At 38.0% G+C, this 22,967-nt stretch overlaps 1 protein-coding gene across 1 annotated transcript in view; it reads right to left on the bottom strand.

The window, feature by feature from the left end:
* pcsk5a (proprotein convertase subtilisin/kexin type 5a) overlaps window positions 1–22,967 on the bottom strand; it is a 49,133-nt gene that overhangs the window by 16,441 nt on the left and 9,725 nt on the right. The window contains exons 9-30 of the mRNA XM_067406547.1: window positions 22,787–22,887; window positions 22,348–22,451; window positions 19,872–19,989; window positions 19,411–19,599; window positions 18,269–18,405; window positions 17,945–18,064; window positions 15,931–16,033; window positions 15,658–15,848; window positions 13,422–13,509; window positions 13,214–13,317; window positions 11,771–11,909; window positions 11,573–11,688; window positions 11,363–11,465; window positions 10,365–10,501; window positions 9,705–9,905; window positions 6,748–6,816; window positions 6,352–6,394; window positions 6,075–6,217; window positions 5,758–5,958; window positions 2,639–2,722; window positions 2,331–2,529; window positions 1,812–2,023 (exon numbers count right to left, since the gene is read on the bottom strand). Coding sequence (XP_067262648.1) covers window positions 1,812–2,023; window positions 2,331–2,529; window positions 2,639–2,722; window positions 5,758–5,958; window positions 6,075–6,217; window positions 6,352–6,394; window positions 6,748–6,816; window positions 9,705–9,905; window positions 10,365–10,501; window positions 11,363–11,465; window positions 11,573–11,688; window positions 11,771–11,909; window positions 13,214–13,317; window positions 13,422–13,509; window positions 15,658–15,848; window positions 15,931–16,033; window positions 17,945–18,064; window positions 18,269–18,405; window positions 19,411–19,599; window positions 19,872–19,989; window positions 22,348–22,451; window positions 22,787–22,887 — 2,902 coding nt within the window. The remainder of the gene's footprint in view (window positions 1–1,811; window positions 2,024–2,330; window positions 2,530–2,638; window positions 2,723–5,757; window positions 5,959–6,074; window positions 6,218–6,351; window positions 6,395–6,747; window positions 6,817–9,704; window positions 9,906–10,364; window positions 10,502–11,362; window positions 11,466–11,572; window positions 11,689–11,770; window positions 11,910–13,213; window positions 13,318–13,421; window positions 13,510–15,657; window positions 15,849–15,930; window positions 16,034–17,944; window positions 18,065–18,268; window positions 18,406–19,410; window positions 19,600–19,871; window positions 19,990–22,347; window positions 22,452–22,786; window positions 22,888–22,967) is intronic.

Raw genomic sequence — 22,967 nt, 5'->3', positions numbered from 1 at the left:
TCCCCGCTTGGCGAACCCAGTCGAGTTCCTCCGCCTCCCCCTTTGGCTCGGACATTGCGGAGTGTCTGATGCCAGGCCTACATCCGTCGCTGACGCTGTCTGTTAGCTGGGGCCCATATGTCGTGACCCCTCTACGTGAGCGGTCCCATATGTGTATTTTCCACGGTTTAAAACTCCCTACGGGCCGAGTCCGTGTCTTTCCCTTAGCAGAGCCAGCTCTGCTGTCACCTGTCAGATGAGTCTCCCCCTACCTGGTGGAGCCATCCCAGGGACTCCATATGCGTACTGCCCCCCGGGCCAGTCCATGTGTGTATTTCCCACGTAAACTCCTCCCCCATTGGGTAGGTAGTGGTCTCCGCAGCGTCCCTTACGGGTTCGCTTCCCCAGTGTGTCTAGTTTACTTAGTGGGTAGTGGTTAGACAGCAGTAGACTCTCTCGGTGTAAGCTCGCCCCCTTCACCGCCAGCCGGTGCTATGGGCGGCTGAGCTTGTGCTGGGCACTGGAAGGGGTTTCGAAACTGTGGCGCTTTAGTTGGGATCCCAATTCGTCGGTCACTACTGACGTACGTCGAACGTGACCGACTGAAAGGGAACGTCTCGGTTACGTATGTAACCCTCGTTCCCTGAAGGAGGGAACGGAGACGTACGTCCCGTCGCCACAGTTTCTGTACCCTCGCTGTAGTGCGGACACCAGTTGTCTCCTCAGCGAAAAACAGAGTGCGATTGCATCTGCTTCCTATTTATATACACCTGTCGGGGGCGGTGCGCATTATGCAAATATCGCACGCCAATTCCATTGGCTTGTTTTAGTTTACACGAAGATGATAGGGCTCTCTAAGCGATATCCCGATTCGTCGGTCACTACTGACGTACGTCTCCGTTCCCTCCTTCAGGGAACGAGGGTTACATACGTAACCGAGACGTTATTTGACTATGCCAAGATAAATTAAATTTTTCATTCGAGGGCACCTTCAAGTGCAGCATTTACAAATGCTAAAAAATGGTGGATGGAGGATGCCATGATCAGAGCTGTTTTTGTTTTGTGTCGTGGGTTTTTATTAAATCGGATAACATTTTAATATTTAGTGTTTATATTGTTTATAAATCGCACTCTTGCAAATTATTCTTCTAACTCAGAATTTATATATTTAAGTAAAGACTGAAAGTGTTGTCAGAAGCTTAGTCATGGTAACGTTTAGCTTTTTACTTCTGCTGATTGCATATTAGGCTTTAAATTTCCTAAAAGTTTGTGTATCATGATGAACAAAACATGTAAGAATTATAAACTTTTGTTGGTCACAGAGTTTATTTTCCAATATATATATATATATATATATATATATATATATATATATATATATATATATATATATATATATATATATATATATATATTTAAATAATTCCAAAATTCCATAGAAAAATCCTATCCCAGGGTCATGCAAACTTCTGGGCTGGCCTACAAAAATATGTCACTACTGTGGTAGTCTATTATCATCCAAGCTTAACAACTAAGAAATATGAGCCAAAGCACTGTTTATGGTATTAATGCTACTGAGAAGAAAGCTACTACATTCTCAGAAATAATGGGTACAATATAATTATTTAAGTGATAATATGTACTATAGCAGATAAATTAATATGCACCTTTTAGAAGTAAATAAGTTACAAGTGTGTATCTTTTGAAAGGGTGCTGCCCCAGTGACAGTATAGCTGACTATCCCAGGTGACATCAATAAAACATCTTTATTTCTCCAATTTTAGGAATAGTTCATCAAAACATGCAACATCTGTGATGAATTTCAGTCTCACCTGTACAGCTATCCTCAGAGCAAATAGCACAGCTCTCTGGACACTGCACACACTCCCTGTTCATCACTGTGTGTCCAGACGGACAGCTCGCCACACACTCATGGTTGTGGAGCCGCAGCGTCTCCTCACAGCTCAGACAGTGTGTTGCATTCTTCTCACAGGACTTACAACCAGATGCACAGCTCTTACACACCTGACCCACAGGGTACCCTCTGAACACACAATTACACACAATTTAATACAATTTAAATATACAATATAACTACTACATACAGCAAGACCAGAAACTGCCACCAACTGCCTTACATTATATTGTTTTTTTTGTTTTGTTTTTTTTTTGAAAATGCATACTGGAAATTAGACATTTTAAGTTTTGGAATTAAGTCTTATTGGAATTGGTGACTTTTAACTTATAATGGAGTCATTTTCACAATAAGGTATCTGTACTTTTGCTCAAGAATGGTTTTCAGGTACTCTTTACACCTCTGCATTATATAAATGTCTGTAAATGGTTCTAACCTAGTGCACTTGCGCACACATTGTCCAGCCTGCAAATAAAGAGGGCTTTTACTTGCTGACTGGCAGCGTGTGCAGAGCTGCTCGTCCTGGCACTGGGCACAACCCTGTGGGCAAGTCTCACAGTGCCCACTCTCCTTACTGCCAAAGCTACCCGTCAGGCATCGTGCCACACACATCTGATCTGCAGTTAAATATCGACCTGAAAAACACATACATAACATCTATTCATATTCATCCATGCCTTCATGCATCCAACCACAGATTGTTTTCAATCCATTATCTTTTGATATGAGTTGTACATGTTGTACCTTTGACACATGTATTGCATTGATTCTTCATTCTCCCCCAGCAGGATTCACATGAAGAGTGACAGGCCTCACATTCCCCATCATCTGAGAGATAAGCAGTTATAACCAACAATAATTTTATAACAGAACCTTCCCTTTTGAAAGAGAAGTATGCTTAAACATATTTCATATTAAATATATAAATTGCATATAAAAATGCTTAAGTCCTATTTGAGTCAAAATCACTCTTATGTTCAACTAATTTCATTTAATATAAATATACATTTATTGTTCATTATATAACATGCAATTAAATGTCTGAAAACATTACATTCAGTTCACACTGATGTATATTCTTTTAAAGTGTATTTCCATAATAACTACTCTTTTTAAAAGCACTATGTACTTTTTCACAAGGGTTGTTATGTTTTACAAAAAAGATTTTATTCTCTAATTCTAAACAAACTTGTGCTTTGAAGAACCTAGAATAACTTTTTCTTCTATTAACGGATGAACCAATAGCCTACATTGACTATATTGATCTAATGAACTTGAAGTTGAACCCTTAAAGGGTTAGTTCACTCAAAAATGAAAATAATGTAATTTATTACTCACCCTCATGTCGTTCTACACCCGTAAGACCTTTGTTTTGAAATTGGCCCATATAGATATTTTTGAAAATTCCATTATTTAGTTTTTTTGGCATACAAAAAGTATTCTTATTCTTATTGCTTTATAATATTAAGATAGAACCACTGAACTCACATGAACTGTTTTTAGTACCTTTATGGATCTGTGCAGTAACATTGCTGGCAATGGAGGCCTCACTGAGCCATCGGATTTCATCAACAATATCTTAATTTGTGTTTCGAAGATGAACAAAGGTCTCAAGGGTGTACGACATGAGGGTGAGCAATAAATGACATTCTTTTCATTTTTGGGTGAACTAACCCTTTAAAATGTCAACTTTGTACCTTATCAACCCTTAAAAAATGTATATTAGAACCTTGGAGTAGTAATATGCACCCTTAAAGGGTTAGTTTACCCAAAAATTTAATTTTTGTCATTAAGTTCTCACCGTCATATCGCTCCACATCCATAAGACCTTCATTCATCTTCGGAACACAAATTAATATATTTTTGATGAAATCCGAGGGTATCCGCTTCCTTGTTTATGTCCGAACGGCGACTCATTATTGGCCGGATCCTGTGTCAGCATCACATGCATGCGTCGTGCTGCTCACGTGTTCGGCTTCGGCCAATGACGAGTTGGCGTTTGGACGTAAACAAGGAAGCCTGTTCACTACGCATGACAACAGTTCAAATTGTTGAATAAAGTCTTTATTTTTGCTTTGTTTTTACACACAAAAAATATTCTCGTCGCTTCATAACATTAAGATTAAACCACTGTTGTCACATTGACTATTTTAGCCATGTTTTTAATTACCTTTCTTGACGTGAAAAGGTGCAATGACGTTGCTGCCTATGTGTGGTTCAGAAACCCTCGGGTTTCATCAAAAAAAGCTTAATTTGTGTTCCGAAGATGAACAAAGGTCTTATGGGTGTGGAATGACATGAGGGTGAGTAATTAATGACAGAAATTTCATTTTTGGGTGAACTGACCCTTTAAGGTACTACTAAAAACCTTTTACGGTAAATAAGGTACAAAGACACCTTTTGATGGTACTGTCCCAGCTTTTTTACCTATAAAGGTACAATTTTTGCACATTTTCCTGAGAGTGAACCAACAAAGATAACCATATAACCAGCTCAAGATTTCTAAAATGTGTATATAATACTTATATACATCCATTTTACTTCTGTTCTCTTCAAGAACTCCACACAGCATAAATATTTCATTAGAAGAGCATCCTTTGTTAAATCTTGCAGAGAGTGATTTATGAATCTTTATTTTTAAGTGTATAAGTTTAATAAGTTAATTATAACTGATATACAATAGCTTTCCAAGCCAAATCATTCTTATTAACAATTCCAGAGCCATAATCAGCAGTTAATAATAGACTTCTCCCAAACCTAATCACTTGAAAAAACCCATTATGTAAAGATGCCATTTAATTGTGAAGCACAGTGATTAAAAGCACAGTGGTTGAAATTAAGGCCTCTTTTGTTTTCTGCAGGTTCCTAATGTTAATAAAGTCATAGGTCATAAATATAATATTTCTATAATGTCCCATATATTTTCCTTGACATCTTTCCTAGACATGTTACCCATATTTCCTACTATACAGAATATTTTTTAATGTTTCATGGTCTCAAGGAGCAGAGTTAAAGACCTCTGCCCTAGAGTTTCAATGCCTGAGCCTGTGCTCAGATATTCCAAAGTCTTCCTTTTGACACTGGATTGCAAAAGGAATATTCCAATATGACTGCAATCCTACATAGGACAAGCGGTTAGGAAATTAGATAGATAGATAGATAGATAGATGATAGATAGATAGATAGATAGATAGATAGATAGATAGATAGATAGATAGATAGATAGATAGATAGATAGATAGATAGATAGATAGATAGATAGATAGATAGATAGATAGATAGATAGATAGATAGATAGATAGATAGATAGATAGATAGATAGATAGATAGATAGATAGATAGATAGATAGATAGATAGATAGATAGATAGATAGATAGATAGATAGATAGATAGATAGATAGATAGATAGATAGATAGATAGATAGATAGATAGATAGATAGATAGATAGATAGATAGATAGATAGATAGATAGATAGATAGATAGATAGATAGATAGATAGATAGATAGATAGATAGATAGATAGATAGATAGATAGATAGATAGATAGATAGATAGATAGATAGATAGATAGATAGATAGATAGATAGATAGATAGATAGATAGATAGATAGATAGATAGATAGATAGATAGATAGATAGATAGATAGATAGATAGATAGATAGATAGATAGATAGATGGATGGATGGATGGATGGATGGATGGATGGATGGAATTCAATATGAACTCATATGAAATCAAATTCTTCCAAGACCAAATCATCTGTGCTATGTAAAGAGACTAAAATTCAATTAAGTCTCCGGAGCTATTAACGAGCAGTCTCTAAATAATAGATTTTTCCTCTTGGGAGTGTTGCTCTCACCAGTGAGGTACGTTTGTGCAGGGCAGACATCCTGTTCAGACACACAAGCTCCATTATCAAGCATCAGTCCATCGCTGCAGCTGTCACAGTCATTGTCCTCCGGCCCACTGCATGTACTGCAGTCCGAGTGACATTCCTCACACTCCTGAGAGTCTTCATCACCATAGAAACCATCGGGACATTCCTGCACACACTTCCCATCTGTAGGGTACATTAAAATTGTGAATAACATTTGATTCGAAGACATTTGATTCCAGTGGGGTGTGTACCATGAATGCAACGTAAATCGGACAAATGCATAAATATAAATGCCTAACCTGACAGGAAGAGGTCAGCTTCACACCAGTAGCACTCATCTTCATCACAGCTGACACAGTCATGCTCACAAGACACACAGCTCATGGTCTCCTCCACTGTGTATGTCTTAGCAGGACAGTGCTTATAGCAGCCCTCCTCAAACCTGTGCAACACACACAGAGCATTTCAGTCACATCTCAGAGCAGCACACATCTGTACATGAAATTTTCATTCGATCTTTCACAAATACATACACATACAAGCCAGCAGATAGTTCTGTTACATCATGTTTCTTACTTGTAATATCCATCAATGCAGGACAGACAGTGTTTGGGATTATCTGCAAAGTGTAGAAGGAACTGTAAATTATGCAGAAACATCTGTCTGGTCAACTGAATATAGTTCACAGTAGGATGTGAAGTCAGAATAATTTATCACATCAATCAATTATGTTCTAAAAACTACTTCTATTTTTTTTTTTTTTTTTTGTAGAATTACTGAAGAAATGTGGTTGAAATTAAGAGCACATGGCAAACAAACTAATGTATAATATGCTTTAACAGAAAACTAATCCCATGAGCATACTAATATAATACTATCATAGTGATTACTAAAGGCTAAAATACTATTATAATAGTGATATTTGTCTTAGCAAACAAAACTTAAAAAGTACAAACGGACTGCTGAACTTACAGAGAACACACTTATCACATCCTTCTTCACATGACATGCAGTCATCATATTCTGGGTCTTCCACCTCCCCTAAAACACACACACATTAGTTGGTGTATAGATTTTTGTTTTCAATGCGTATGATTATTGTTTTATGGTCATTTCTATGATTGATACAAAATAGTTTGAAAGGATTAATCTATTTATGAATGATTTTTTTATATCATATACTCATAATTCATATACTCATATTCATCTATTCTATTCAGACATTTAGTTCACCTCTGCCCCTTCTTTATGTGTCTAAATTTTGTTGCCACTTCTCCAATAGCTGAGACTATGCTATTTTATCTCCTAAATTGATCTTTCTCATTTCTTTCTGCAAAGTCTGATATCCTGTCTCGTATGTTGTCTTACTTGGAATCAAGGTACAAAGAGTATTATTATAAGGTCTAGACATTGTGAAAATGCTTATTGAGCTCTTTCTACCTCAAGAGTGTTGAAACCACAACATTATAGCTACTCTTGCAGAATGTGGTACCAAGAAGGCCAGAGCCAATTCTTAGAAAGGATATTTTTGACATGATTTACATAACCGCTCTAACTTCCCCAGTTGATCTGAACATATAGGCCCACAGTGCTCGATGTAAATGAGTACACCCCCTTGTCACCAACTTGTCTCTTCAGAATTCCCCATAGGTGTTCAACTGGGTTCAGATCAGGAGCCACTGAATCACTTTCACACTGTTCTTCTTCAGAAATGTGTTTAGGATCATTGTCATGTTGGAAAAGTGCACGACGACCAACGGCACGAAGTGATGGTAGCATCTTCTCTTTCAGCATTGAGCAGTACATCTGTGAATTCATGATGCCATCAATTAAATGCAGCTCCCCGACACCAGCAGCACTAATGCAGCCCCACATAAGGACACTGCCACCACCATGTTTCACTGTAGCCACACCATACAGTTTTGAAGCCATCAGTTCCAACAACATTTATCTTGGTCTCATCACTCCAGAGTATAGAGTCCCAGTAGTCTTCATCTTTGTTAGCATGGGTCCTGGCAAACTGTAGGTGGGCTTTTTTGTACCTGGGCTTTAGGAGAGGCTTCTTTTGTGGACGGCACCCATGCATGCATGTATTCCTCTGCAGTGTACGCCGTATTGTGTCACAGGAAATAGTCACCCCCGTTTGGCTTTCTACTTCTTTAGATAACTGCAGTGAACTTGCATGCCGATTTTCTTCAACCCTTCTCATCAGAAGACGCTCCTGTCGAGGTGTTAACTTCCGTGGATGACTTTTTAAAAATATTTGTACCACTTTTGCTACAGTATTCTGACTGATAAGTAAAGCTTTGCTGATCTTCTTGTAGCCTTCACCTTTCTGGTGTAAAGAAATTATTTTCTTTCTCAGGTCTTGTGACATTTCTCTTCCATGTGGTGCCATTGCTGACAACATGAAATGGGAAGGGGTTTTAACACCCTTTTATAGTCAACTGTCTGCTGGACACCTGTGTAATGACTAATTAGACTCACCTGTGGTTGAATTCTTGTTAGACATTTGTAGTCTAAAATTTAGCTTTGCTCCAGAGACTTTCAGTGGGGTGTACTCATTTTTGCATCACCCTAATTTGAGTAAAACTGAAAATTTTGTTCTCTAAATTATATTATTAACCTTACTTTCATGTTAAAAGTTAAACAGATGTTATATAAAACTTAGTCTTGTCAACATTTTGGAAATTGTTTTTGTGTTCATTGAGATATTGTTTAAAATGTTACTTTTCAAAGGGGGTGTACTCATTTACGCTGAGCACTGTATATAAGTGTTTGCAAAGTTCCTATATAGATACTCTCTCTTGTTCTTGCATTCTGCTTGTAGCAAGAAGGGCCCCTTCTTCTGCTCCTTTTACTCTTGTGGCAATATTATTTTACTCAGAGATACTGGCTTTTTTCACACTTGTAAACCCCAGAGAAACGGAATCCTGGGTTATCTTGCTTCACGTTTCACACTGCTCATAATTTACCCGGGGTTAACAATTAATCCTGGGTATTCATAAGCTAACGTTTCACAGTGTACATTCCTAAACCCTGGGTTAATGTTCTTATTTGCATATTCGGGGTATCAGTGTCACTGATTGGATAAACGCAGCATGCAACCAATGAAATATTTAACCAATGAAAAGTATTAAAAAGGGCTTGTGACTCCACCTCATAACTCCATTGGCTCTTCAAAATGTCAGTCAAACCTCATAACTCTGCTTGCCTCTATCATGAATGAAGTGCCACACGCTCGCTGTTTGGGTAAAGATCTCTGCTGGTTTACAATATTACGGTAAATAAAGAACTGTTTGTTTGAATAAGTACAGCATTTTTCTTAATCAAGAAACACTATAAAAACGTATGTGTTTGAGGAGCATATGTGTTAGTGTTGCATTTATTTACATCATCGAGTAGCCTCTTAAATAGCCTGTGTATACTTCAATAACATGAGATTTTGGCCAAATGTCAGAAAAAAACTAAACAAAAACTAAGTGCCCGCAAAGCCACTGTAAACTTTATATCTGTAAGTTGTCTGACCATATATAAATTCATTCATTCATGCTGCGTTTTTTTTTCTCTGATAATTTGGCATGAAGTTTTCATACTCGATACGATTATATGATTTGCCCATGCACCCTGTTTTATGAAGGCCCAGAGCGACTCTGGGCCCACCCATTTGAGCGTTTCTGACCTCGCCCCCCGGCCAAAGCCTATCATCATCACTAGTATTTAAAGGAATATTTCACCCCAAAATGAAAATTTAATTGTCATTGTATAAAAAAGGGCAGTTTGGACATTGTGCTAAATATTGCTTTTTTGTGTTCTAACAAAAAAAAAAATATATATATAAAAATAAAACAAAAATCAAAAAGAGCAGCTTGGACACTGTGCTAAATATTTATTTTTGTGTTCTAACAAAACTATGCAATAAGCCATACCTTCACCACACTCCAGTTTATTACAAAGTCCGTCATTGAGGAAGAAGGAGTCCTCACACTTGATGCAGTGTGTAGCTGAGGAGCATAGTTTGCAGTGTGAAGGACATGGCTCACATGCCTTCAGCGTTGTGTGGAAATGAGCCTGAGGACATGCATCCACACACTCGCCATTATACAGGTACCGGTCTACCCCAAACTTATCTACAACACACATAATACAAGCACATACATACACAAAATTACTATACACACAGGGACACATAGATGGAGACAGAGAACATTTTGCCATACCTGGTGGCTTAAAGCCAGGAATGAAATTGTGGAGTTTTCAATCAGGATAGAATTTTTTTTTTTTTTTTTTTTTTTTATCTTCCAAGCTAAAGGTAAATTATCAGCTAAGGTAAAATTTTCTTCTTAAGATTTGAAACAGTCACACTGGACAATTAAACCATTTTCATCTCTTTGATTTAATTTGCTCGAGTCTGAACAGCAAATGTCAGACTTTATTATGAAGCCCATTTTTTTACTCACATTTGGTGCTTGGCAAGTGTTCATTTTGGAGCTCTTATAAACAAGATCAATTGGTTTGTGGCAGCTGCGCATTTAGTTGAGTTATTTGGACAGCAGCCATATGGACTAAGATGAGGAATGTATCCTGACCTGTTTCACAGCTGGTACAGTTAGCAGGACCAGCATCAAGGCACTGGGCACAGGTGTGATCACAGACGTGACACTGTCCACTGGATGGGTACTTCCCATTTGAGCAGCTGACAACACAACGCCCCTCATCCAGCCAACTACAAGAGCAGGAAAGAGGAAATGTACAGTATTGGAAAATAACTTGTTTGTACTGGTAACTGACTGACTGACCAACTATTTCTTTCTATTCTTGCCTCATGTGACCCAGCAAATCACTTTTCACAATTCACTTTTATTTATTTTGAAAATCTCCTATACAAGTAACAATAACAACATTCCTATGTATTGAGATATTCCTTCTTTACTTTGCCAAGATATTAAAAACTTCACCAATAAATAAAAAATGTTTGTAATAATTACGATTTTTTTTATGTTTTTGAAAGAAGTCTCTTATGCTCACCAATGCCACATTTATTTGATTAAAAATATTGTAAAACACAAATATTGTAAAATATTATTGGATTTTTAAATAACTATTTTCCATTTGACTACATTTTAAAATGTAATTTATTCCCTTGATGGAAAAAGCTGAATTTTCAGATGCCATTACTCCAGTCTTCAATGTCACAAGATCCTTGAAAAATCATTCTGATATGCAGATTTGGTGCTTAGTTATTATCAGTTATTATTTGTGCTCAATTATTATTAATGGTTTTATTATTAGCAATGATGGTGAGCATAATAGACCTCTTCAATCAATCAATCAATCAATCAATCAATCAATCAATCAATCAATCAATCAATCAATCAATCAATCAATCAATCAATCAATCAATCAATCAATCAATCAATCAATCAATCAATCAATCAATCAATCCAAACTTTTGATCAGTAGATAAAAAGCTAGTTAAAAAGCCTGGCGGGCCAACAGCATCCCCTGCTTGGGACTAGTATTGGAGTCTTTTCAGCCAGGAAGTAAAGCATTAAAAAAAAAAAAAAAAAAAAAAAAACTTTCTTACAGTGTGTTGGAGCAGCTGAGACAGTCCTCACTCTTTGGACCTTTACATTTATGACAAGACACATCACATGACTGACACTCTCCACTCTCATCCTGATATTCTCCTTTAAACACAAACATTTACATTCAATTATATCTGAAATGTTACAACAATTTTACTGTACTTTGCATCAACAGGCTGCATACTCTGGTGGGAAGAACCAGAACTTACCATCACCACAGTTGTGGCTGAGAACACACACGCCATCTTGAAGTGTGTGTCCATCTACACACTCACTGCAGTTTCCTTTACCCGGCCCGACACAGGCCAGACAGCTCGCATCACACCTGCACATATACACACAAAATTAAACTAGTGGTAAGAGATGATGATAGATGTTGAAGAGATAAGAGGTTGTAGCACACACACCTCTTACAGGTGCTCTGAGTGTCTGTGCTGTCAGAATTCGGTTGTATAGCGTAAAAACCTTGACTGCAGGAGGACACACATCTCCAGTTCTCCATCAGGTAGCCTTCAGCACATCGATAACATGACTCTAGACCTGCATCTGTACAAAGACATGACCCTAAAATATCACACCCACACAAAAACAAACTCACATCAGTTAAAAAGTCAAAAGTCAAAAGATCAGGATTACAGGATTCCTGTTGGAATTTGATCTCAATTCTGAAACATTAATTATCATATGAATATTATAAATAATAAACACTAGAATTTCTTTTCATCCTAGTTTGATTCTTAGATTCCTTTGTAATGACTCTTAAAAAAAACATTTTACACAATTACAAGATCCTAAAGAAATGATAACTGCTAATAGAAAAGAATTGCTTATATCATAATTTGGAACTAATCCTACATGAGAATCCTTTAAGAATCCATTAACATTCTACTGAATAAACTGAAATTCTGTTTAAAAATATATGAATTTAACTTTTATTTGATTTTTAAGGATTTTAGTTTGATCCCACTGGTTCAAAATTATGAGTTCAATTGTCAAGTAACACATGTTCCTGGGTCCAAACGTTCAGATCGCAAAGAACAAACGGTGTGTGGTAGTACTACCGGAAACTCCTAACCTTACCAATCGGTATCTCCACACTGAAACCTCAGTTGGCCAGAATCATTGAACGTGTCTGAATTGTTAAAGTATTGGTGTCCGGGTCACTGTGAGCCCAGAGACTGTAGACCATTTCAAAATTGAAAGTTTTAAAAGTTGTGCTTTAAATGAATAGTGAGCATAAAGGGTTACTGAGATTAATGGCTATTGAGTGTTCTCACTTGTACATCACCACTTAACAAGAGAAATGTTTCATTTCAGAAATAATTAATTTTCTGAACATTCAATATTTATGAACACAGAAATGAAACATTTAATTTCATTGAATTAACATAACACCATGTACTGCTTATTGAATCATTACTTAATGTTCATTTAAATAGTTAAAAATGTCATGAAGATTTTAAAAGAAAATTAATTCTCTATGTTTTATATATATCTCAGACCTTCAGGAGCCAATGGACTAAAAATATGTGGCTTTAGGATATTCTATCCTAATAATAAGGCATGTTCTGAAGATGAGCGAAGGTCATATGGGTTTGGAGCAACATGAGGGTGAGTAATTAATGACAGAACTAACCCTTTAATCCTTATCCAGTAAATCACAAACAACTAGAAGAGTCATGTAAATTAGTTAGTCAAAGAGCATGGGAACCCTTCTGGGGGACAATCTAGGGTGCCTTTGGGGTCAAAAAGTTTGAAAACCTCCATTCTAAGGTTTGACTCTGGCATGATGATCTGAATTCATTTGGTGGGATGTTATTGATGATGTGTTGTATTTCTGTAGATTATACCAGCACATGTAGCACAGGCTGGGTGGCAGGGCTCACATGAGTCCTCTGGCTCACTGTAGTAACTGCCCACCTCACAACTCTTCAGACATCTGTTGCCCATTAGACTGAAAGGGCAAAAGACAGTCAACTTTCCTTACAGTGAAATGACAAGGCTACATTGTCTCATGAAATATCAGTAGGTTCAAACATTTAATAAAAAATGTATTACCTTGTGCCCTCAGAGCACTCTGTGCAAATGGATGCCGAGGTGCATTTCATACAGTTCTCAATATTACACTTCCTGCACATGTTTTCATCTGCATTGCAAAAACATTCATGAACACAGAACAAGTCAAAAGGTTTGTCCCACTTCACAGCAAATCTCCTATAATTAAATTAAAGTTATAACTTTTTTTTTTATGTCACACAGAAAAAGAAAAGCTATGAGGAGCAGAATTTTGGATCAATGTGATTTTGTAGAACATAGCTTACACTTTTAAACAAGAAAGGTTCCAAAAATGGGGGAGGAAGGGGGGTGGTGGGGGCTTGCAGCAATGCCATTGAAGAACCATTTTGAGCTCACAAAGAACATTTCAGTTAGCAGAACCATTTTTTTCTTAGTTTTTTTCTTTAACTGAGCTGGTGTGGGCACTCCCACTTCACATGCTGGGGACAAGCAAACCAGCAACCAGCATCCCATCCTGGTCCTCGAAAATAGTTACAAACCCGATTCCAAAAAAGTTGGGACACTGTACAAATTGTGAATAAAAACAAAATGCAATGATGTGGGAGTTTCAAATTTTAATATTTTATTCAGAATACAACATAGATGACATATCAAATGTTTAAACTGAGAAAATGTATAATTTTAAGGGAAAAATAAGTTGATTTTAAATTTCATGGCATCAACACATCTCAAAAAAGTTGTGACAAAGCCATGTTTACCACCGTGTGGCATCCCCTCTTCTTTTTATAACAGTCTGCAAACGTCTGGGGACTGAGGAGACAAGTTGCTCAAGTTTAGGAATAGGAATGTTGTCCCATTCTTGTCTAATACAGGCTTACAGTCTTAGGTCTTCTTTGTCGCATCTTCCTCTTTATGATGCGGCAAATGTTTTCTATGGGTGAAAGATCTGGACTGCAGGCTGGCCATTTCAGTACCCGGATCCTTCTTCTATACGCAGCCATGATGTTGTAATTGATGCAGTATGTGGTCTGGCATTGTCATGTTGGAAAATGCAAGGTCTTCCCTGAAAGAGACGGCGTCTGGATGGGAGCATATGTTGTTCTAGAACTTGGATATACCTTTCAGCATTGATGGTGCCTTTCCAGATGTGTAAGCTGCCCATGCCACACGCACTCATGCAACCCCATACCATCAGAGATGCAGGCTACTGAACTGAGCGCTGATAACAACTTGGGTTGTCCTTGTCCTCTTTAGTCAGAATGACATGGCGTCCCAGTTTTACAAAAAGAACTTCAAATTTTGATTTGTCTGACCACAGAACAATTTTCCACTTTGCCATAGTGCATTTTAAATGAGGCCCAGAGAAAACACTTGCGCTTCTGGATCATGCTTAGATATGGCTTCTTTTTTGACTTACAGAGTTTTAGCCGGCAATGGCGAATGGCACGGTGGATTGTGTTCACCGACAATGTTTTCTGGAAGTATTCCTGAGCCCGTGTTGTGATTTACATTACAGTAGCATTCCTGTATGTGATGCAGTGCCGTCTAAGGGCCCGAAGATCACAGGCATCCAGTATGGTTTTCCGGCCTTGACCCGTACGCACAGAGATTGTTCCAGATTCTCTGAATCTTTGGATGATATTATGCACTGTAGATGATGATAACTTCAAACTCTTTGCAATTTTTTTTCTGAGAAACTCCTTTCTGATATTGCTCCACTATTTGTCGCCGCAGCATTGGGGGAATTGGTGATCCTCTGCCCATTTTGACTTCTGAGAGACACTGCCACTCTGAGAGGCTCTTTTTATACCCAATCATGTTGCCAATTGACCTAATAAGTTGCAAATTGGTCCTTATATGTACATTTAACTTTTCCAGCCTCTTATTGCTACCTGTCCCAACTTTTTTGGAATGTGTAGCTCTCATGAAATCCAAAATGAGCCAATATTTGGCATGACATTTCAAAATGTCACTTTCAACATTTGACATGTTATCTATATTCTATTGTGAATAAAATATAAGTTTATGAGATTTGTAAATTATTGCATTCCTTTTTTATTCACAATTTGTACAGTGTCCCAACCTTTTTGGAATCGGGTTTGTATTAGTACCTCATGTATGTGATCAGCAATGCTGTATTTTTCAGCAGGGAAAACCTTTTTTTATTAAAGTGTAATGTGTTATCTATGGTTTCAACATTTTTTTTTTTTTTTTTTTTTTTGTACACAAGTAAACCACTTGTTTTTCAGTCTTATTAACATGGTGGCATCATTCTTACCATGGTGAAGATAGTAGCCATCCTCACAACTGGTCACACAGTTGTTCTTTTCCTCGTTCAGATGGTATCCAGACTTACAGGTTGTGCACTGATCACTGCGGCTGCCTAAACACGACTTACAGGAGAAGTAACACTTCTTACACCTCTTCTTATCCCCCCAGTACCCGCTTGGACACTCAGACACACAGGTCCTGAAAAATGAGTTGGTGTAATAGTATCAGTAACCTTTTTAAAAGAAGGAAAGGACCAAGGAGAAAAGTAAAATTTTCTGACCGTGTGTCATTTTTGAACTTTAGGAAAAAGTGCAAGCAGGAAACACATTGGTAGGGTCCAGGTCCTTCACAGCCATCCACACTACATTCTGGGTCACAAGAGCCTTATATAGAGTAGAGGGATAAAGCAAAGAAAATCACAAAGATTTATATATTTACAATGGTTTGCTGTCCGAGGAGAGGGCTTCGAGTTCAGAAATTTGTCCCAAACCCGGAGTACTCCCCCAGTATCACTGGCTGGGATAGGAACCAGCTGAGAGTAAGAAGATGGGGTGGCAGAGGGATACTGGAAAACTGTCATGGGAAGGAGGTGAGAAACAGATATATAGTATCTCATAGAAGTGAGTACACCCCTCACATTTTTGTAAATATTTATTACCACCCGAGACCTTGTAACACTAACGTACATGTAAATTTGCTACAATGTAGAGTAGTGAGTGTACAGCTTGTATAACAGTGAAAACTTGCTGTCCCCTCAAAATAACTCAACACACAGCCACTAATGTCTAAACTGCTGGCCACAAAAGTGAGTACACCCCTAAGTGAAAATGTCCAAATTGGGCCCAATTAGCCATTTTCTCTCCCCGGTGTCATGTGACTCGTTAGTGTTACAAGGTCTCGGGTGTGAACTGGGATCAGGTGTGTTAAATTTGGTGTTATCGCTCTCACTCTCTCATACTGGTTACTGGATGTTCAACATGGCACCTCATGGCAAAGAACTCTCTGAGGATCTGAAAAAAAGAATTGTTGCTATATAAAGATGGCGTAGGCTATAAGAAGTTTGCCAAGACCCTGAAACTGAGCTGCAGCACGGTGGCCAAGACCATTCAGCAGTTTAACAGGACAGGTTCCACTCAGAACAGGCCTCGCCATGGTTGACCAAAGAAGTTGAGTGCATGTGCTCAGCATCATATCCAGAGGGTGTGTTTGGGAAATAGACGTATGAGTGCTGCCAGCATTGCTGCAAAGGTTGAAGGGGGTCAGTGCTCAGACCATATGCCGCACACTGCATCAAATTAGTCTGCATGGCTGTTGTCCCAGAAGGAAGCCTCTTCTAAAGATGATGCACAAGAAAGCCCGCAAACAGTTTGCTGAAGACAAGCAGACTAAGGACGTGTATTACTGGAACCATATCTTGTGGTCTGATGAGACCAAGATAAACTTATTTGGTTCAGATGGTGTCAAGTGTGTGTGGTGTCAACCAGGTGAGGAGTACAAAGACAAGTGTGTCTTGCCTACAGTCAAGCATGGTGGTGGGAGTGTCATGGTCTGGGTCCGGCACTGGGGAGCTACAGTCCATTGAGGGAACCATGAATGAGCAGAGCATGATCCCCTCCCTTCAGAGACTGGGCTGCAAGGCAGTATTCCAACATGATAATGACCCCAAACACACCTCCAAGATGACCACTGCCTTGCTAAAGAAGTTGAGGGTAAAGGTGATGGACCGGGCAAGCACGTCTCCAGACCTAAACCCTATTGAGCATCTGTGGGGAATCCTCAAACGGAAGGTGGAGGAGCGCAAGGTCTCTAACATCCACCAGCTCTGTGATGTCATCATGGAGGAGTGGAAGAGGACTCCAGTGGCAACCTGTAAAGCTCTGGAGAACTCCATGGCCAAGAGGGTTCAGGCAGTGCTGGAAAATAATGGTGGCCACACAAAATATTGAAACTTTGGGCCCAATTTGGACATTTTCACTAAGGGGTGTACTCACTTTTGTGACCAGCAATTTAGACATTAATGGCTGTGTGTTGAGTTATTTTGAGGGGACAGCAAATTTACACTGTTATACAAGCTGTACACTCACTACTTTACATTGTAGCAAAGTGTAATTTCTTCAGTGTTGTCACATGAAAAGATATAATAAAATATTTATAAAAATGTGAGGGGGGTACTCACTTCTGTGAGATACTGTATATACAGGCTTCCTCTCATGCTGATTGGTTAGATTATCTGAATGCGTTGTAACATATAAAGTCACTTGGCCAGTGTGCTTTGAAAGAAGTGGGTAAATCACCATTGTATTCCTCTGTGGTGTCATCTTCAGAAGGCAGCTGGGCAGAGCGGGGCTGTTCATGTCGTATGTATGGATGTGTGGATGTTCCATAAAGCACCAGGGACCATTCTACCAGTTTCCCTAATATAAACAATAGAGATGGAAAAACATTTTACATTCTATTACAGTTGTATTTAGCATTTTGTACATATACCATGGGTTCTACCACGTAAACTTTAAAGTATGTTAAAATTGCAGTACAAATTAATCCAGTACGTGGATATGGTAATCACATGCTATTACAACCACTATGTACCACTATAGTATTTTCAAGGTAGTAGGCACCTTGGACTCGGCTGTTTCTCCGTGGAGATGGGGTGTCTCTGATATCCAGGGTCCAGTCTCCTGTTGGTTTTTCACCCCAGCAGTGAGTCGTCATGAATTCCCACTTAAGGAAACCCTCATTGGAGTGGTCATTTGGTCTGACAGGAAATAGCCACATAATAATTAAAACATATGCTCAGGTTCACCTTATTTGAATCAGAATACAAAGTCACGTGGTTGTGTGCAAAAACTAAGCTTCGAATGTTACAGATCACGTGGTTATGGCAAAACGAATCAAGCTCCAGTCCAGTGCTTCACTGTTTCGTTTTTTTTTTTTTATACAAGCTTTGAAGCTTTTGTGTCAAATGTCACATCACTAGTTTATTGAATCTTTAAACAAAATCTAAAAAAAGTTTTTCTACATATATTTTTGAGTATCCTATTTGATACATCAGGCTTTTATGGTTCATATAGTATGAAATATGAAGTAGCTCATACTCAAGAAGGAGGGGAAAATACTCCCCAGTTTTATTCAGAGGACTAAACTGAGCAAAAAATATATAATTTAGTGCAGTTGCTAAAAAAAAGCAGACTACTTACATAAGATTACATATAAATATCAGTTGTCACTCTATATCTCCCAATGATATGTCTAAATATGACAATATTTATGATAAAGCTCTGTAGTTTTCATTGTGGTGGTGCAAAACATATAATGCAATTCAACATAATGATAGTTGAGAGACGTACAAATAAACGTTCCTCAAAAGCCTGATGTGTCATATTTGAAACTCAAATTTAACATGATTTTTCTAAAATAGTGTATGGATAATCAAGTAAGTCTATGATGCTTCAGTCCAGTAATTGTTCATCTTCAAATACTGCTAACAATATGAAATCTATTTTTATGCTTACATTATAAAAATCGGTAATGATTTCTGAGCAAAAAGACCAGGTGGACAGTTTTAGAATTATTGCTAAATAGTATAAACTATCAATCAGACAACAGAAAGCATGCAGAAGACTGTGGTTTTAATAATGCTGATAATTTAGAAGCCTCAGAAATGTGTGCATCAAATATGATGCAGTAGGCTTTATAGGATTAATCATGTATTTCATTAAATCATACAGTTATCACTATAGCTGGCTCAGTATATTTGTACCTGTTAGTGAGAAGCTGAGATCTGGTTCCAGAGGGTGATGTCAGTGTGACTGACAGGTCTCCACGGCGAGGATGTGTGATTGTGACACGTACAATAACATGCTCCAGATAGGCCACTCTCTGCAGGCGCTGAGCAGAGCAGCCTGAGGACTTGAACACTGACCTCAACACCCTCTCTGGACTTATAATCCTGAGATAAATACAAAGAATCTGAGTGAATCTTCAGTCAATAAGACTAACAAAAATACCATGGTATTACTATAATATTCTTTAAAGTATCTTTCGAGTACCATGTAAATACCATGGTGTAATCATTCAATACCATGGTAGCTACATATAACTGCATTATGGTACCATCACAGCAGCATTTTATAAAGACACTACATAAGTATGAATATAGGGAAACTACAGCAGTTTGGAATCATCAGTGATAAAGTATAAGTATTTTGATGAAACAGTTACCTGCCATTCTGGACTATGTTTTCCTCACATATGTGTTGAGGAGGCACCTGCTTCCAGGTCTCTGCTTCCTTCACCATGGCTTCAGCATCCATCAAGCCAAACCCATAAAGATGACTAACTGCACAACAGCCAGTGATGATACAGTTTATTACATACCACCAGTGAGAGAATGCTTTATTTACGATGCAACTATTAAAGGGTTAGTTCACCCAAAAATGAAAATTCTGTCATCATTTACTCACTGTCATGTTGTTCCAAACCCGTAAGACTTTGGTTCATCTTCGAAACACAAATAAAGATATTTTAATGAAATCTGAGAGATTTCTGTACCTTCATTGACACTCCACACAACTACCACATTGACACTTCAAAAGTTCATAAAGAGATCCATACTAATCCATAGGAATTTAACGGTTTTGTCCATTTAACTTAAGAATAAAAGTCTTACTGGTTTGGGACTACATGAGTGTGAGTAATTGATGATTTTTTTTTTTTTCTTTCATTTTTGAGTGAACTAACCATGTAATAACTTCTAAACTCACATACTATGTAGTAAATGTATGTGCTGTATACTTAATGTCTGCTGTGGAGCCTCTGCTGATAGATGCTTTAACTAGGGACTACACCGTACAGTTCTAAAAGTATCTGTCTCCATTAAAGGCCATTAAAAAAATACACATCTTTACAAGCAACCATACTGTATTAGGGGTTTGGGACTGTCATTGATCTATCATTGTTGTCATGAAGTTATTTTTGGTCTTAGGTATACAAACCATTTCATTGAACCAGTATTGGAACGTACTACAGTCATAAAATCTTGATACAGTCGTAGAGACCCTTATACTTTGTGCTTTGCATGTAAGGTAACAAGCTAAATTCATTAACTTAAGTTTGTCATCGACTGTAATATTTTATACACTGAACATTTGTCAAATTACAGGCATGACAATGTGGAAGAAAAACAGATACTTTTACTTTTACTAGAAATAGTAGTAGTATTTTTAAACCCCATTTTAACTTTATTTTTACTTTTTTGTATCATATTTAATATGCAAATTTCTAAGGCCACTAAAATATCAACATGATCAAAACTTTGCTGCAACCTGTTGTGCACTATCTTCTACAAACTGTGTTGTCTATGTGTGACTATTTTAGCAAGTAAAAGGCTTTTTAGTATAATTCTAAAAATGTCCACCTTTAGGTCTTTTAGGTCTTTAGGTCTATTTCAAGATGAACGCTTAATTGACTGAAAATTAGGTTTACTTGATTGCTTGGGGTTGGGGGTCTAATGCTATTTCATGCATTCTGACTTATTTACACTGAATCCAAAGAGTTAGATCCACTTGCTAAACATGGCCAAAGTTTCAAAAAACAAGTTGGACATATGATGGAGTATTTCTGTGCCAAATACACTCCTTCCAATTTCCTACATGTTTCAGAAAGTTTTTTGGCCCTGTATAACGTATTAAAGGGTGGAATTCCTTGTATGGGCACTTCTCCAGGAAGAGCGCACACACACACACATCAACCAGAGCGAGAGAGCAAGAGCACGCCTATCAAAGTGCTTCGTTCGGGTTACGGAAGTCATCGGCAGTGCTGCACAGGACTTGCTCGAGAAAGAATTTATCACTTTGTTTTTAGACCACAAAATCAACAATGTCACCAAAGAAGTGTTTTTGGTTGTGGCTTGCCAAAGAACCCAGTGTTAAGTAGAGCTGAGAGATTTGTGCTCACGCATTACATTGATGTGCTCTTGACATTTGTCATTAAAATAACCATAGAAATAGCCTTAAATTAACTATCAAAATAAGGATAAAGTCGTGTCTGAAAGTTGCAATTACTTTTTTATTGGTTAAAATGAATGGAGAATATCTTGTGTTTTCATTGGCTGCTCAGGCCCTCAGGATCGGCGCTTATGGTTTTATAAACAAGGTTCAATGCTGGATTTACAGATTGTTTGAAACTGAAAGATGGAACTGTCCCAGAGATAAAAGATCCTGGTCATGAGTCGGAACCGCAGGTGGTACGTAAAAATGCATCAAATGTTGGCAGTTTTGTTGGCAGTTGGCACTAAGTGCATATAATGTAATCAACACAAAGGTATAATGAATCAAAAGTTACCCAGGGATAATGCGATGGTGTATTGTGTGTGTTTAAATGCATTTGTTTAGCTGACCATCGATAGCTTCGCTACGCAAAATCTGCGTATGCTCGTCACTCTTTAGCTTCGCCTACGGCACGCCTCTAGGAGCTCGGCTGTTTTAGGAAAGAATTGGTAGAGCGTATCTGTCTTTGAAATCTGATAAAACTAAAGACTTTTCAGACATATGAAGGATGCAATATACTCTATAGGTACTCAAGATTAGCATGAGATTGGCCGAAACTGTGTGTGTTATGTACCCTTTAAGCTAAATTGAATAGATGTTGAATAATATATAATAAGTGATGTTTAATATACAAACATATTTTAGTCTACCATCATATCCAGCACCATTGCTCTGCCAGTCTGAGGCGCTCAGGTGACCACGACGTGAAGTTTTCACCATGATGTGCTGAACGTCCCTCCAGGTCAGAACTGGACTGAGGATGAAGAACAAAGAAATGAGTTTATTCATCACATGCTTAACAGGGATGGCAGTAAATACTTTGTCCAACAGACATGATTGGCTCAATAAAACCTGTATGTGGAACTGAAAGCCCATGAGCAACAATGGCAGAATTCAGCTCTGACCCAATCTGAACCAATGGAAAGTGTCTGAAATGAGGTGACCCAAGAGATTTACCCTTGACAGTTGACAGAGCCTCAGACTTAAGATGGCTACACTTGATTTGACCACAGAGTGCTTGCCAGATCTAACAGAAAGATGACCACATTTAACGGACAGAGCACAAATAAACTAGACATGACAGCTTACTTTGCCTCCAATGTGAGGGCGATGATTCCCGCAGCCATCGGGGCTGATGCTGAAGTTCCAGAGTGCTCATCAGTGCAACGCTGCCTCAGATCTGTCGTCACCTGAAAACACACATATGCATGGGTCCAGTGAGGAAAAACCAACAATTTGCCACAAAACATCAAACAAATACAGACTTAGT

This window comes from Chanodichthys erythropterus, chromosome 13 (assembly GCF_024489055.1).
Source record: "Chanodichthys erythropterus isolate Z2021 chromosome 13, ASM2448905v1, whole genome shotgun sequence".
In the NCBI taxonomy this organism is placed as follows: Eukaryota; Metazoa; Chordata; class Actinopteri; order Cypriniformes; family Xenocyprididae; genus Chanodichthys; species Chanodichthys erythropterus.
This window is presented reverse-complemented; position numbering and strand designations above follow the sequence as displayed.